Raw genomic sequence first — 16,033 nt, forward strand, 5'->3', positions numbered from 1 at the left:
ACAGATGTGATCAACTACTGATGTAATTAAATCAAATGACTGCTTAATGGAGATTACCCTTCATATTGTGGGTGGGCTGCATCCAATCAGTTGAAGGCCTTAAGAGCAAAGACAGGTTTCCAGAAGAAGCAATTCTGCCCCAATACCGCGGCATAGAAACCCTGCTAAGTTTCCCACCTGCTGCCCTGGGGGAATTGACCTAAGACTGGAATTCAACTCTTGCTTGAATCTCCTATCAATGATCAGCTGAATCTTCTGACAGTTTGCCCTACAGATTACAGACTTGTCAGTCCCCACAATGACGTGAGCCAACTCCTTCAAATCAATTAATCAATCTCTTGATATCTGTAGAGAGAGACAAAGAGGAGAGAGAGAGGTCTACTGCTTCTGCTTCCCTAGAACCCTGACTGATACACAGAGTAAATGAAAACTCAAAGATACTAATTTGTTCTGGGGGGTAGGGGAGGGTACAGCTCAGAGGTGGAGTGCGTGCTTAGCATGCACAAGGTCCTGGGTTCAATCCCCAGGACCTCCATTAAAAAAAAAAAAACTAACAATAAATAAATAAATAGAACTAATGACCTCCCCTCCAAAAAAAGAAAAAAAGTGTTAAAAAATAAATAGATAAATAAGCCGAATTACCTTCCCCACCCCTAAATAAATAAGTAAATACATAAATAACAATTTAAGATGGGATTGAAACCCTGGTCTCTGTTCCCTGCTGCCCAGCTCTGACCAAGTCCTGCAGCAGGGAATGAGAAACCAAGGCGCGCATCCCTGGCCTGTGCTCTAAGGGACCACAGCACCTGGGCACTGACTGTAGGTAGCAGTGCGAATGGCTCTTCTGGGCGCTAATGCAAATAAGTAATACAAATCCAAACAGACCTGTACCACGTACACACCACCTGCGTGCCGTCTCCCCACCGTCAGTGAAGCGCAGGGGAAGGGCTTGTTCCTAACTGTCCCACACATTCACCCTCCAGGAAGGGACTCGTCTATTACTTTCCTTTCAAGATCGCCCTCGAAGCAAGACCCAAACGAAATAAAATGTCAGAAATTTGTACAAAGAGAGCACAAATCCGAGTAGGATTCTCCAGTTTCCTACTCTGATTCAGGGAACGGTGATGCCTTCGCTGTCTTTCCTGCCAGGCACTCACTGGGCTGCGAGGGAGGCTGTATCCTTGACATCAGTTTTTTGCCCCCTTTACGAGAAGGGGCACTGCCCTCTGACTACCCATTTTTTCCAGTAGTCAACTTGGCAGCCTCAAAGCTTTCCAGCCCTTGAGAGGCTCAGCTGAGGCCCTGAATGGGTTCAGAGTCAGCCTCAGTCCTTTCCTTCATCATTGCAAGTCTCAGCAGGGCTCCTTTTTGATCTGACATTTATGGAAAATAAATGCTTCCAGAAATCAAGACAACAGAGAGCCTTTAAAAACCTTTGGTGACCCTTCTTTCCCAAGACACTGGTTTTGATTCGAGGAGAGAGGGTGAGCCAGGACCCGTGGTAGCCTCGCCCAGACCGAGGAGGTGGGAGACAGTCTCTCGGTGATTTTAAGGGAGAGAAATGTCAATGACCACATTTTTCCTCCAAGCAAGGTTTCCACAGAGGCAAGATCGAACTTGCTCCAGCATCCTGCCCGGTAACTTCACTTGCACCACAAGGAGACGATTGCCAGTTCTAGAGAACAGATGTGGGGAGCTGGGGGTAGTGTGCACTTTGGGAATGTACACCCCGAACTCCCACGGGGCTCTCAGACACCAGCAGAGGGAGGCCCCTCCATCCCCGCAGTGGCAGGGGACCAGGGTCCGAATGCTCCCGGGTCAAGTTGAACATCTCAGCGATGGAGGCGAAATCTGTTTAGTTAGCTAATTAGAATTGCTCATCGAGATTTCATCCTCGAGAAGATTGCGATCCCGTGGCGGCTCCAGGGCTTCCCACGACCAGTTTGTCTCCGCTTTGATGAATAATGGCTTTTCACTCCATAACCAGTCCCAATGTGGTTCTGGAAAACTCTGAGACTGTACCACTAATGCCCAGGGGAAGAGTTACCAAGGAAGGGACGATAAAGGAGGGAGTTTGCCCCGAGATAAACCTATAAAGGGTGTGTGTGTGTGTGTGTGTGTGTGCACGCACGCGTGTGTGCGCTTCATCCCAAACTTTTCTGGAATGTTATCAGCTTGGATTATCAATGGATGCCACAACTAATGAAAAAATCACTTACCCTAATTCTCTATGGACACAGAAGACCTGAGGTCAGTTTCCCACTTAGCGGCAGGTTAAAGCTGTCAATGTTTAAGCTCCCCTAACAGAGTGTTCGACATAAGCCGGTTGGCGCTGTAGGGACTCAGAACTCGTGCTGGCGACGTGGCTGCAGGACCGGACACTCCAATGGCAACGCTGGGATGGTCTGAAAGCCAGGCTGCCTCCCCGGCGCCCCTAAGTGTTTCTTTCTGCACAATAACGGTCCAAGCTCTGCATTTGCCTGAGTAAGAGCTGTGAAGTAGATTTTTTTGTATACATTTTATTTTGGAATAATTCTGAATTTATGGAAAATTTGCAAAGATATTACAGAGAGATCCTATATACCTACCATTAGTTTTTGTTATCTTCTCATATTACCTTTGTGGTGCACTTGTCAGAGCTAAGGTATTAACATTGATGCATTACTAATAAACTCCAGACTTTGTTTGGATTTCATCCGTTTTTCCGTTAATGTCCTGTTTTGTTCCAGGATCCACTCATGAGTCCTCGTTCACCTAGCTGTCCTGTCATCTTCTTAGTCACCTCCGTATGACAGCTCCTCTCTTGCCTTGTTTTCTATGACCTTGATGGTTCTGAGGACTGGCCAGGTGTTTTCTAGAATGGCCCTCAGTTTGGGTTTGTCTGATCTTTTTTTCTCAAGATCGTAATGCGGTGATGGCTTTGCGGGGAAGATCACCACTTCTCCTCACACCCTATCCGGGGGTCTCTGACATCTACATGAGGTCACTGAGCTGTGAACTTGGATCACTTGATCAAGGTGACATTCGCCAGATTTCTCTGGCGACTTTCCTCTTTCCATCTGCTATTTTTCAACCGTGAGTTAGATTTGGGTTTTTTTTCAAGAACCGGAGATCACTCTGCTGCATCCTATCCTGTTTATCATTTGCCATTTCTTTATACTGGGCGAGGAAGAATGTCTGTCATCTTGTAGCTGATTTAGGGGTGAAACTGGAGCCATGGGACATAGAGGAGAACAGGAACTAGACTGCTGAACGAGACATGGATGGTGAGGCAGACGAAACGCAGTTTGTGCTCACGCATAAAGTCACCGTGGGGCGGGGAGAGGGCATAGCTCAGTGGTAGAGTGTGTGCCTAGCGTGCAGGAGGTCCTGGGTTCATTCATAATGACTCCCCCAAAAAACAAACACACGAAATCACTGTGGGACTCTGTCTGAGTTTAATAAGCTATTTCATCTGAAAAAATTGTGATGATAATATCTTCTTGAGTAATTGTGAGAATTAAGTTGCACCATGAACTCAGAAGGACTGAGCACAATGGGAAAGTGGTGGATACTCAGTAAAAGTGAGGTGCCTTCCTTCAAAGAGAAAACGACATAGCGTAGCTGCCAGGAGCATGGGTGCTGGCTCTGCACGGCCGTCTTTTGAGACCTGGTTCTTCTGCTTCAAGCCGTGTGACCTTGGGCCAGCTACCTCATCTCTCAGTGCCTCTGCTTTTTCTTGGGCAAAATGGGAGATAATATTACCTCCTGTGGGGTTGATAGGAGGCTTTTATTTTTCTATTTTAGATACAAAATTAAATCCCAAACTCCTAATTTATTCCTCCCCCCGCTTGTCCCCTTTAGTAACCATGAGACTGTTTCCTATGCCTGTGAGTCTGTTTCTGTTCTGTTAATAAGTTCATGTGTGTTGGTATGGGTTTGAAATGATTTACTGTATGTAAAGGTCATAGGACAATGTTTGGCACATTTGCAAATATTCCATATCGTTCAGTACGCTCATAGCCTGGGCATCGGGAGGAAAACACAATGTGCATCGTTTTGCTATTTAATCATATGGATGACTATATCCCTTTTTTTTTCTGTCATATTCCCAGTCAGTATTATTGAGGTATCACTGAGATGCAATAAACTGTCCACACACATACAGTTGAAAAATGTTGACATACTTGTCTATTTTGACATATATATATATTTGATGTATAATATATTTTGATACCCAATTTCAGCCCGGGCCAAATATTGTCTGTAGTTGTTTCTCCCAAAGCTAGACCTATCATCTACTCTTTTACACTTCTCTTAGCATATTTATATTTTAATAGCATTTTATCTCTTTTTAAAACCTCCTAATATTTCAAAAGCATTTGCTCATTATAAGAAATTTGATAGCACAGGGAAATATATACAAGATCTTGTGATAGCTCACAGCGAAAAAAGATGTGACAATGAATATATGTATGTTCATGTATAATTGAAAAATTGTGCTCCACACTGGAATTTGACACAACATTGTAAAATGACTATAACTCAATAAAAAACTGTTTAAAAGAAAAAAAGAAATTTGAATGATGCAGAAGTGCATACATTTAAAAATGAAAATTTTCTCCAAATCAACATGGAAATACTTGGTCTAGTTTAAATGCCTGACTTTGAAAAAAACATATCTTTTTTTGTTACTCTGAGTGAAGAAGAAGGCGTGTGAGTGCGTGAGGACACAAATGTGCTTGCGTAAACACGTGCACACACACGCACATCCACACCCATGTGACCTCTGCCCTTTGTGCTACGCAGGCCACTAAATTGTGCATCTAAATGATATGTGTATTGCCATAATAAAACAAAGAATAAAGTGCTGAAAAGTACTCAGCAATAAAAAAAGAATAAAACAACGCCATTTGCAGCAACGTGGATGGATCTGGAGATTGTCATTCGAAGTGAACTAAGCCAGAAAGAGAAAGAAAAAAAACACCATATGATATGACTCATGTCATGTGGAATCTAAGAAAAAAAGAAGACACTAATGAATTTATCTACAAAACAAACAGACTCATAGATAAACTTATGGTTACCGGGAGCAAGCCGAGAAGGGAAGGGATGAATTGGGAGTTCGAGATTTGCAAATATTAACTGCTAATATAAAATAGATTGAAAACAGATTTCATCTGTATGGCCCAGGGAGCTAGATGAAAAAGAATATGAAAACAAATATATGTATGTATATGTATGACTGAAACATTATGCTGTACACCAGAAATTGACACATTGTAACTGACTATACTTCAATAAAAAAACTAAAAAATTTTTAAGTAAATGAGGTATAAGAAAAGTGCTGAAAAAATGAGTTTAGACAATACCAGATTTAATAAAGCTAACTGGTTTCTTTACAGCCTAGCATCTAAGAATCCTTTTTTTCTTTAATTTTTTAAAAAATTTTGAGGGGGAGGTAATTAGGTTTATTTATGTATGTATTTATTTATTTATTTTTAGTGGAGGTACTGGGGATTGAACCCAGGACTTTGTGCATGTTAAACCCGCACTCTACCACTGAGCTATACCCTTCTCCTAAGAATCCTTAATGTGCTGGTTAGAATGATCAGTCTTTGAGGGGGAGAGATGAGTAGTTCTTACGTCTCTGTAATAAAAGTTGATCAATAATGTGTAGACATTTAAACTTGAAATTTAAGGCAATGAAAAACACAGTAAAACTTCAATCTTGAGCACTGTTTGAATTCATCAATTGACAGTTCTACTTTCAAAGCATCTGGCTCAGGCAGGATATTCAATGGGGTGATGACCTGTGTGCCTCCTCACGCAGGAGCCAGGAGGTCAGAGTCAAGATCAGAGGGCAAAGGAGGAACTGGGGGAAATTACTGCTTCTTCCTGCCACCAATCTTTCCTGGCTCTGGAAAGGATATGCAGAAAGAAGGACAGCATTTAATTTCTTCCTGCTTAATCTCTCAATTTCATTCAACTGAATCAAATTATCCAGGACCCAGAAAAAGAACCTGATAAAAATATAACATACTGTTTCTTTTCGTTGGCATATGACACTGGGAAGTCTCTGGGTATTTCTCTTGGGAATTTCAAATCTCCAGTAACTTTGAAACACTGTCCTTCCTCAGGATGTCCGAGTGTGGCTTCCACTAGACATTTCTGAATTCCAGTACTTAGCTCTTAGAAATGAGACTAGACAAAATATTTCCCCCATGAATAAAACCAACGCACACTCTGGAGTGGAAAGAAAGTAACAAAAATAATTTGTAATCTTATAACACAGAGATAACCACAGTTAACCTTCTGGTGTGTACTTCCAGTCTTTTCTTCTGTGTATGTGTGAGGTGTGTGTGTGTCTGTGTGCCTGTGTGTCTCTGTGTGGCAAGAAACAAGTCTGTGTCTCATTCCTGTATCCCAAGCTCAATCCTTGCTATAGAGAAACCACTCAACAAATAGAGCTAAAGATTTTGGTGTGAAGGATTACCAAATGATTTGCACATTAAAATTTATATCATACTCCATTTATACAAAAGGTACAGAATAGGAAAATTTATAGAATCAGAAAGGACATTAGTGGTTGCCTGGGTCTGGGAAGTGGAGAGGGTTAAGGCAGTGACCACTAATGGGTATATGGTTTCTTTGGGACAATAAAAATCTGATGGAAGCAGACAGCAGTGAAGGTTGCACAGCCTAGTGAAGACAGTCAAAGCCACTGGAGTGTACGTTTCAAATGTATGACATGTGAATTACAGCAATTTGTATCATAATACATAATAATACATATGAATACAGATTCATATCATAATGACAATGGTTGCACTTGGAATGAGTTTACACTTGCAAGTACCTTTCTTTTATTACATAATTTTAATCTTGCTGTAACCTTGCAAAGTACAGAGGGCAGGGTGACTGAATTCTCCTGAACGACTGATGAGCTTGAGACTGACTCTGTGATTTTGCCAACTTCACACAGCAAATTAGAGGTAAAACCAGATTCAGAATTAAACTGTTACATTTCCCATCTTAGTGAATCTGTATTGTCCAATGTCACATTAATGAGTCATAATCAATATCTAATTAATCAATTTTATACCTTTTATATACTAATATTATTAAACAATAACTCATGTATTGAGTGCCTCCTGGTGCCAGAAATTAATTCATACATTAATTACTAGTTATTATACAAACCTCGTAAAGTTCGTAGTGTTAGCTTCGTTTTACTGCTCTTAGAAGTTAGCTTATTGGCCCAAGGTTGGCCCACGGGGGACATCTGGCAGCGTCTAGAGACATCATTGGTTGTCACTACTTGGGGGAAGGGATGTTGCTGGAATCTAGTGAGTAGAGGCCAGGGATGCTGCAAACACCCCACAAGGCACAGGACAGGCCCCCGCAGCAAAGAATTATCCGGTCCAAACGTCAGTAGTGCCGAGGCTGAGAGGCCCTGCTTTAAATGATAATGAAAAAATTGATGTGAAAATACTCTACAAACCCAAACTGCTATTTTTAACTGTTTTACCAAGAGATTTCCTGGGAAGTAGCTAGCCAGCACTAGGCTGTCAGCTCAGTGCATGCGACATCACACTTCGTGAAATAAATCAGTCCCAGAAGGAGAAATACTGCATCGTTTCACGTGTTTGAGGAATCCGAAGTAGTTCAACTCGTAGGAGGAAAACGTAGAATGTGGTTACCAGGGGCTGGGGGGGAGGCGGTTATGGAAGTTGTTGAACGGGTCAAGAAGTTTAGAGATGCAAGATGAAAAAGTTCTGGCGCTCTGTTGGACAACATGCATCTAGTTAACACTGCTGTACTGGACACTGGAAGATGGTCAAGATGGTGATTTTATGTGTTCGTGTTCGTATGCCATAGCAGAAACAAAATCCTACAGCAAGTCTTCAGTGCCAGGGACTGGGGGTAGAAGTCACATTGTCTGGGTTTCAGGTCTCGGGATTAAATTGGGGCCAGAAGAGGATTCTGTGTTCAGTTTTCCTGTGTCAGTATGTGCCCCTAATTAAAAGCTACTCTTCCATTTCAGCCAATTTGGCAGAAATGCAAGAATATGTCAAACACAGAAGGACAGGGGTAGGGGGGTAGCGGGGGAGGACTTCTTAGAGGAGGCACTGAATTTGTGCTTGGAAATACGGGGATGTACTGGCTTAACTCTTGCTTTTATGAGAAATAATCTACTTGTAGAAGATAACTAAGGATTTAGAGGGTATTCATAAATACAAATGTTATTAGAATTAGATGCCCCTGGCGGGGAGGGTGTGCTCAGTGATAGAGTGTGTGCTTAGCATGCCCGTGGTCCTAAGTTCAATCCCCAGTACCTCCATTAAAATTAATAATAATAATAATAAAATAAATAAACCTAATTACCCCCCCCAAATATTTAAAAGAAATAAATAAAATAAGGTGAAAGAAAGAAAGAAAGAAATTAGATGCCCTTAACAAGAGTTTTGAAAATACCTGTCGGTTTTGGTCACAAAGTTTCCAACGTTATCTTTGTTTTGCTTTAGATATATGTACATAATCCTGCTAAGACTAGCCTGAGTAAGTGTTATCACCCCAGGCTTCAAAGTGCAAATATGTTATCAGCCTCTGTGTGAAGCACAAATATTATCTTTAGCTCAGGTTTCCGAGGGTAGAATCTGAATTTAAGACCAAATCTCACGAAGTTAAGATAGCCTCATCCTGGTCTAATTTATCCTTCAGTTGACTGGTGAGTCAGGCTTAGAGAAGCACTTGTAAATGTTGCTTTCTGAAATCCCTTCTGAGAGGAAGGAAACATTTTTGGAAGCAGCTTATTGTGCTGGACCAGATGCCGCTCCCAGCTGTGTGACTTTCCTTCTCTGAGTGGCGTCTTGCCCTGTAAAATGACAGCACCTGATGAGAGGGCCTCTCAGCTTCTTTCCTGTTCTCTTATGTGATCATTTAACTTTCCCAGGAGAAAAAAAGTGAGAATTAAAAATTTGACACTCAAAGTACATGAAAAGGATTCATATGAAACTATTTAATTTTGATGTGAGTGTGCACAGGACATTGGGGAAATTTTTATTTTTAAGACTGTTATCTTTACAATAGCCAAGACATGGAGACAACCTAAATGTCCATCAACAAATGACTGGATAAAGAAGTTGTGAGAGAGAGAGAGAGAGAGAGAGAGAGAGAGAGATAGATAGGTAGGTAGATAGGTAGATACACACACACACATACATACAATGGAATACTACAGAGCAATTAAAAAAAGAACAAAATAATGCCATTTGCAGCAACATGGATGGACCTGGAGATGATTATTCTAAGTGAAGTAACCCAGAAAGAGAAAGAAAAATGTCATATGATATCATTAATATGTGGAATCTAAAAAAAAGACACAAATGAACTTGTATACAAAACACAAAGAGACTCACAGACATAGAAAACAAACTTACGGCTACCAGAAGGGAAAGGGGGTGGGAAGGGATAAATTAGGACGTTGAGATTTGCAGATACTGACTACTATCTATAAACTAGATAAACAACAAGTTTCTACTGTAGAGCACAGGGAACTGTATTCAACATATTGCAGTAACTTATATGAAAAAGAATATAAAAACAAATATATGTACTTATATGTATGACTAAAACATTATGCTGTACACCAGAAATGATACAACACTGTAAACTGACTATCCTTCAAGAAAAAAAGAAGGAAAAAAAAAAGACTGACACCCAGTTCTGAAAATGAATACAGATGGCACATAACCCCTGGAGCATCTTGCTGCCTTCATATTCCCTCTGGGCTGCTCAGCCGTCCCTGCCAGAACATCCCGAAGGACCCCCAGGAGTACCCCACGTTCCCAACCCTGTTTAGGAACATCTAATCTAATCTGTCTCTCATCCCATTTTTTCAAAACCTCTGTTGAATGTCATTGTTTCCAATGGCTTAACGAGACACATAGTAGTTACCACTTCATCATTTTTCTTGAATAACTCGAACAATTTGCTTCCTTATGAGACATTTTAAATGTTCTTGTGGAGACCCTGGTTGGCTGGTGGTATTGAGACCTTGAGAGAGGGAGCCTTTTCAGCTCTGCTCAAATGCCACGTGGAGAATGCCTCCTTATGTCTTCGAAGACATGTTCCTTCTTCCAAGTTACTCCCAGTCTGGCAGGAATAAAATGCTATAATGGCACAAAAATTCTCCCTTCCTGTCATCCACAAGATTAACTGCGTCAGGCTATGCTGTACAGAACCACTATGTGGCAGCACCACATTTTGCCAAAATTTGGAGCACAATGAAGTCAGGCAAAGTGCAGTGCTACGAATTTCCAACTCACTACCGGTGCAGGTGAGACTCGAAACGTGCCAGGTGCAGATAACAGTAAAAGCTAACATTTAAGACTATTTTCTGTGTGTCAGAGTCTGCACCAAGTGCATTCTACTTATTAACCCATATTCATCCGCAACACAGTCTTACTGGTCTGATCTCTACATGACAAGTGACAAAACTGAAACAGAAAGGTAAAGGCACTTGCCCAAGGTCACATAGCTAGAAACCGGCAAAACCAGGATCCTAATCTGCCCACGTGTCTCTCTGAAGCCCATGCTCTGTACCAAGTGGGATGTCATCCTAGCATTCATGAGGAAATCTAGAAAATAAAGGACAAAGTTGTAAACCTGTATCAAGCCCACAATAGTCATCTTGGTGTGGGGGGAATACATGGCTTGTAGAGACATCAGTAATTATTGGGGAGGGATCAGGAAATCTTTCCTATCAAGAGCCAAAGAATAAAATACGAGTCTTGGGTGGCCAGATGGTTTCTGTTACAACCGGTCGGCTCTGCAGTTGCAATGGATAATATTAAACAAATCACTGGGTTCCAGTGGTAGTCTTTACAGACACTGAAATTTGAATTTCGCATGCCACGAAATATTTTTCTTCTTTGAGTTTTCTTTCAGCACTTTTAAAATGTACAACAATTAGGGGGAATGGGGTATGGCTCAGTGGTAGAGCACGTGCTTAGCATGCACAAGGTCCTGGGTTCAAATCCCAGTACCTCCACTAACAAAAAGAAACAAAAACAAAACAAAACAAAAAAATTGTACAACAATTCTTAGCTCAGAGGCTGAACAAAAACACATGGCAGGCTGAATTGACCCTCACCTCTGACGCCACTGTAGTCATGCCAGACCCTGGTGTAGAGGCAAGAAGAGTGACTGGACTTAACTCAGTGATGATCACAAAACACAGTGATCGGTAGACAGAAACGATCCTCCGTGCGCTAGTGGTGGGGCAAACACACAAGCGACTAGAGTTTGCACAAGTCCTGGTAGGACAGGTGGAAGGACTCCTGACCCAGACTTGGGAGGGCAGGGAAGGGACACCAGGGAAGTGGTGCCACACGGGGACCTGATGGATGGGGGGAATTCACCAACAAAAGGTGAGGGGAGACACTGTTCCAGGTAGAAATCTTTTTAGGTTCAAGGCCTGATGCTACCATGAACTCATTACTGACGCTCAGGCAAGTCAGTGCACACGTGGGCTTCAATTTTCTCTTGTCCAAAATGAGCGTAATGTCAGAGCTCACCTCCCAGGTTCTCCCAGGTTGTCAGTGAGAAAAGGGAGCCAAGAGGGGGCCAGAAGATCAGTGGCCGTTCATTTTCAGGGCGCTCCATTTGTTTGTTTGTTTGTTTTTAATTGAAGTATATTCAGTTGACAGTGTGTCAGTTTCTAGTGTACAGCATAATGCTTCAGTCATACATGTACACACATATATTCATTTTCATATTCTTTCTCATTATAGGGGGGGCTCCATTTGTGAATTGAGTGAGTTGGTCTGAATAATCTGCAAGATTCCTTCCAATCCTGCATCTCTCTGAATTCTTGATTTTTATCCTTAGGTAAAGAGAAACACTGCTATTGAACAATTCTGAGTGCGGTCAACGTCAGTCAGTGTCAGTGGTGACCTGCCACCTGACAACTGAGACTTCCCCAAGTTGAAGAAATACACCGTCTCTTGTGGTCAAACGGTGACACCGGCGATGGTGATGGCATCCCCCTGACATAAAAGGGCTGTAAGACTGACGCATCCTGCTCCCTCCCCACCCGGAGGGACCACCCTGAGTCAGCGGCTGCCGCAGGTTTCCCAGGATCTCAACTGGAGGTTGACCTGGATGAAGACACCCAACAGCGCTCAGCTCTTGCTCCGTTGGCCCCAGGGGCTCAGGTTCTCGGAGCCACTCAATCCCTCCACTGTAAGAGAACTTCAGACTTGCGGCTGGGCCCCTGTCCTTTCAATGAGTGGCCAAATTCCCCTTCTTGTTCAAAATAACAAATGAAATTTGCGCCCCCAACAGTCTGGGGATGGACCTGCAAACTGACTTCAGCGATGGTATGAAGTCCAGCCAGTGACCAACGCAGAAGAAATAGTAAGAAAAATGAACCTGAAGGTATTTGTCGTAGGGCTTGTGGCCATTTCTACAACTCTTCTGCTCCTCTATACCAACCACTTGGAGCTGCCAACATACCTGCCAGTGGGGAAAATCTCCAACTCTTCAGTGCTTGCTGAAGGCTGTGACATGATTGTAACAGGAAAGAAAATCTTGAATGAAAACATACGCCTGAGAAACCGAAGTTGCCAGCAATACTTGATCCAGAATCACTACATAACGAAACCTCTGTCCAAAGACGAAGCCGAGTTCCCTCTGGCCTATGTCATGGTCATTCACAAAGACTTTGATACATTTGAGAGGCTCTTCAGGGCTGTTTACATGCCTCAAAATGTCTACTGTGTTCACGTGGATGAGAAAGCTGCCTCTGCCTTCAAAGATGCGGTGGGAAGACTACTGAGCTGCTTCGGAAATGCCTTTCTGGCTTCCAAGAGGGAGTCTGTGGTCTACGCAGGAGTTTCCAGGCTTCAGGCTGACCTGAACTGCCTGGAAGACCTCGTAGGTTCCGAAGTGCCGTGGAAGTACGCCATCAACACCTGCGGGCAGGATTTCCCCCTGAAAACCAACAGGGAAATCGTTCAGCACCTGAAAGGCTTCAAAGGGAAAAACATCACCCCAGGGGTGCTGCCTCCTCCTCATATTCGCAGAAGGACCAAATATGTGTACTTGGAGCAGAGATACCGTTTGCTTTCCTTCATGCTGTGGACTTGGATAAGGAAAATGCCTCCTCCCCATAATCTCACCGTTTACTTTGGCTCTGCCTATGTCGCCCTTACGAGAGAATTTGCTAATTTTGTTCTGCAAGACCAGCGGGCCATCGATTTGCTTGACTGGTCGAAGGATACCTACTCTCCTGATGAGCATTTCTGGGTGACACTTAATCGGATTCCAGGTATGATAAAGTCTGGAAGTGCGCGCGTGTGCGTGAGCGTGTGGTTGTGTGTGTATTTTATACTTTGAAAATGTCCTTCATGGCATTATGTATATTCACCTGTGTTTCCCAGCTTTATGGACATACCATAGACTGTTTTGTGTGTGTTTCAGTGGAATTCATGTAAGTTATACTTCTTAGATATCAGTAAATATACTGCTTGCTTGTAGAAGATGCGTGTTGAATTTTTATTGCATTGGATGGTCACAAATCATTGCTATGAGAGGCGAAACTGCTTTTTAAGCAATTACAGTATGTTGGCTAAGAATTCAGCTCTCATTGGCATGGCTTATTCATTATGGCTTCATTTTATGTGAATGTGAATAGTGTGAGTTAGAAAAGTTTGAGATCTGAAAAGTGCCAACAAAATATAAGAACAATCTGAAGTAGTGCGATGTCTCCAAATTAATTTCGTAAGCGGTCAGAAATTTCCAGAATTCAGTACTGTTGGGACTGACCACACAGCAGCCTCACGCTGGTGAATGGAAACCCTGCCGTCCTCTGCTAGTGAGTCAAGAACTCATTCTTCAGGGGGACGATGTGGCTTAAGTGGTAGAGCACATGCTTAGCACACAGGGGGTCCTGGGTTCAACCCCCAGCACCTCCGCTAAAAATAAACGAACGTAATTACCTCCCCCTCCAAAAAATAAATAAAGCAGAAGGACTAGGAACCTTCAAAAAGAAAAAACAACTCACCCTTCATGAAAACCTCATACTAATTATTAATGGGCAGAAAATTAAAAAATATTTTTTCCTTATTATAAAATACAGTTCTATTGTGGAAAATCTGGGGAATAAAGACAAGCATAAAGTAAAATTGGTCCTAAGTAGAAATTGTAAGAAAATAAAAGTAAGAAAGTAAAAGTTATACATTATGTAAACTGAGAAGTAATTGCTGTGAGTACCTTTGAATATTTATCTCCTCTTCCATGTATAGCTTTATGTGGTTAGGTCATACTGATTTATACAATTTTCTATTCTGCTACTTTCATTTAATATATATCAGCATAATTTCCTCATCCTCTTGAAAATGTCTGATAATTACATTTTTTCATGGTATGGATGTACCATAATTTGCTTACCAATTCCTCCATTGTTGAGCACACGCTTCCAGCTTTTTACTATGTAAAATGCTATTGCAGTCCATACTGGAAAATGTTCAAAAGCAAGTGACACCTTTTCACATCGAGCTTTGGCACATGTCAGTGCTGAACCCAATAAATTGAAATTGAATAGGAACGTTTTAGGTGCTTGATACATACTGTAAAATTGTGTAGGGAAGGAAAAAGAAAACTTTTTCCTTTACCCTTTTGGGTTCCTCAACTAGGACCCTGGCAGTTACACCGACAAAAGACAGATTAACAAGGGTAAAATGAACAGTTTATTAACACACAGCACACATACACCTGGGAGAAACTCACTGATGAGTAACTCCAAGGGATGGTTGAAACTTGGGGCTTATATAGCATCTTAACAAAGAACAATACATTTGTAGAGAAGTGATAAAACAAAGGAAAAGGAATGTAAGCTTCTTTTTAAATTTATTTTTGCTTACTTGCGGTGGGGGGAGTGGTAATTGGGTTTCTTTGTTTATTTATGTTTTAGAGGAGGTAGTGGGAATCGAACCCAGGACCTTATGCAGAGGAGGTACGGGGGATTGAACCCAGGACCTTATGCATGCCAAGCATGCGCTCTACCCTCCCCTCAAGGAATGTAAGCTTTTACGGGTGGCAAACTGCAGTAAGGTGAGTATATGGGAGAACTAATGGAAGATCAGAGCTAGCTAGTAAGGTTTGTTGTGTACATTCCTCTGGTGCGGTCTCCAGAAGGGTCTAGAGTTGTCTTAGGTGGTTAAAAATCATACCATTACTTCTGTGAAGAATTGTCCTGCCTTTCCCGTTGAGAGAGAGGAAGGGCAAAGAGTTTTCTTGTGTTTGCTTCTTCTCAGTTGCCTTCAACTCTAAATAATTCTCATGTCAAACTGGCATATTTGGGGTAGTATCCTCTCAACTCCTTCAGCTGCCTTCTAAAACATGTTCTAATTTTCAGTCAGGCCACCCGTGGACTAGAGGTCTTATTTCATCACACCTCTGCTGACAGTGGACACTGATATGCTTCTTTTTAAAAGCTACTGGAATTAAAGAGAAGAAGAGCTGCACTGTTGTTTTTGTTTGCAATTCATTAGAAGTGAAATTTTCTAATGCATATTAACCATTTTTCTTTGTCTTGGTGGGTTGCCAGTTTTCTCTGTGGTGGGCGCAGAATTTCAATGTCCTATTGTTAATTACGGACAAGAACAGGTCGGGTGGGTCAGTAGAAGAAAGAATAGGGATATTCAGAGGAAAGAATGGAGGCTGTAAGGTGCAGGGAAGGACTGAGGTGATTTGAATAAACACAATCCTGTTAAGTAAGAGCTACAGTGAAATAATTAGGTTATTTGCCAAGGAAAGGAAAATCAGTGCTTGCTGAGATGATTAGGTTTGACTGGCTCTTTCTAAATGAGAGGACCCAATCCCTAATCTTCAGAACAGCTGCTGCTTCTCCCCGACCTCCATCTTCAGATCCTGAAAGGGTTTGTAAAACACCGATATTTACAAATAGAGATATTGATGATTTTATTTCTTCGTTGGTAAAAGATGCAGAACCATATAAAGGATTTTATTCACCTCTCTAGCAAAA

At 42.0% G+C, this 16,033-nt stretch overlaps 1 protein-coding gene across 3 annotated transcripts in view; it reads left to right on the forward strand.

The window, feature by feature from the left end:
- GCNT2 (glucosaminyl (N-acetyl) transferase 2 (I blood group)) overlaps positions 1-16,033 on the forward strand; it is a 112,203-nt gene that overhangs the window by 16,484 nt on the left and 79,686 nt on the right. For all 3 annotated transcript variants that reach the window (XM_074348088.1, XM_010945735.3, XM_074348089.1), the window contains exon 2: positions 11,875-13,315. In XM_074348088.1, the coding sequence (XP_074204189.1) occupies positions 12,412-13,315 (904 nt within the window). In that variant the 5' untranslated portion in view covers positions 11,875-12,411. The remainder of the gene's footprint in view (positions 1-11,874; positions 13,316-16,033) is intronic.

The sequence above is a fragment of the Camelus bactrianus genome, chromosome 20, assembly GCF_048773025.1.
Source record: "Camelus bactrianus isolate YW-2024 breed Bactrian camel chromosome 20, ASM4877302v1, whole genome shotgun sequence".
Classification (NCBI taxonomy): Eukaryota; Metazoa; Chordata; class Mammalia; order Artiodactyla; family Camelidae; genus Camelus; species Camelus bactrianus.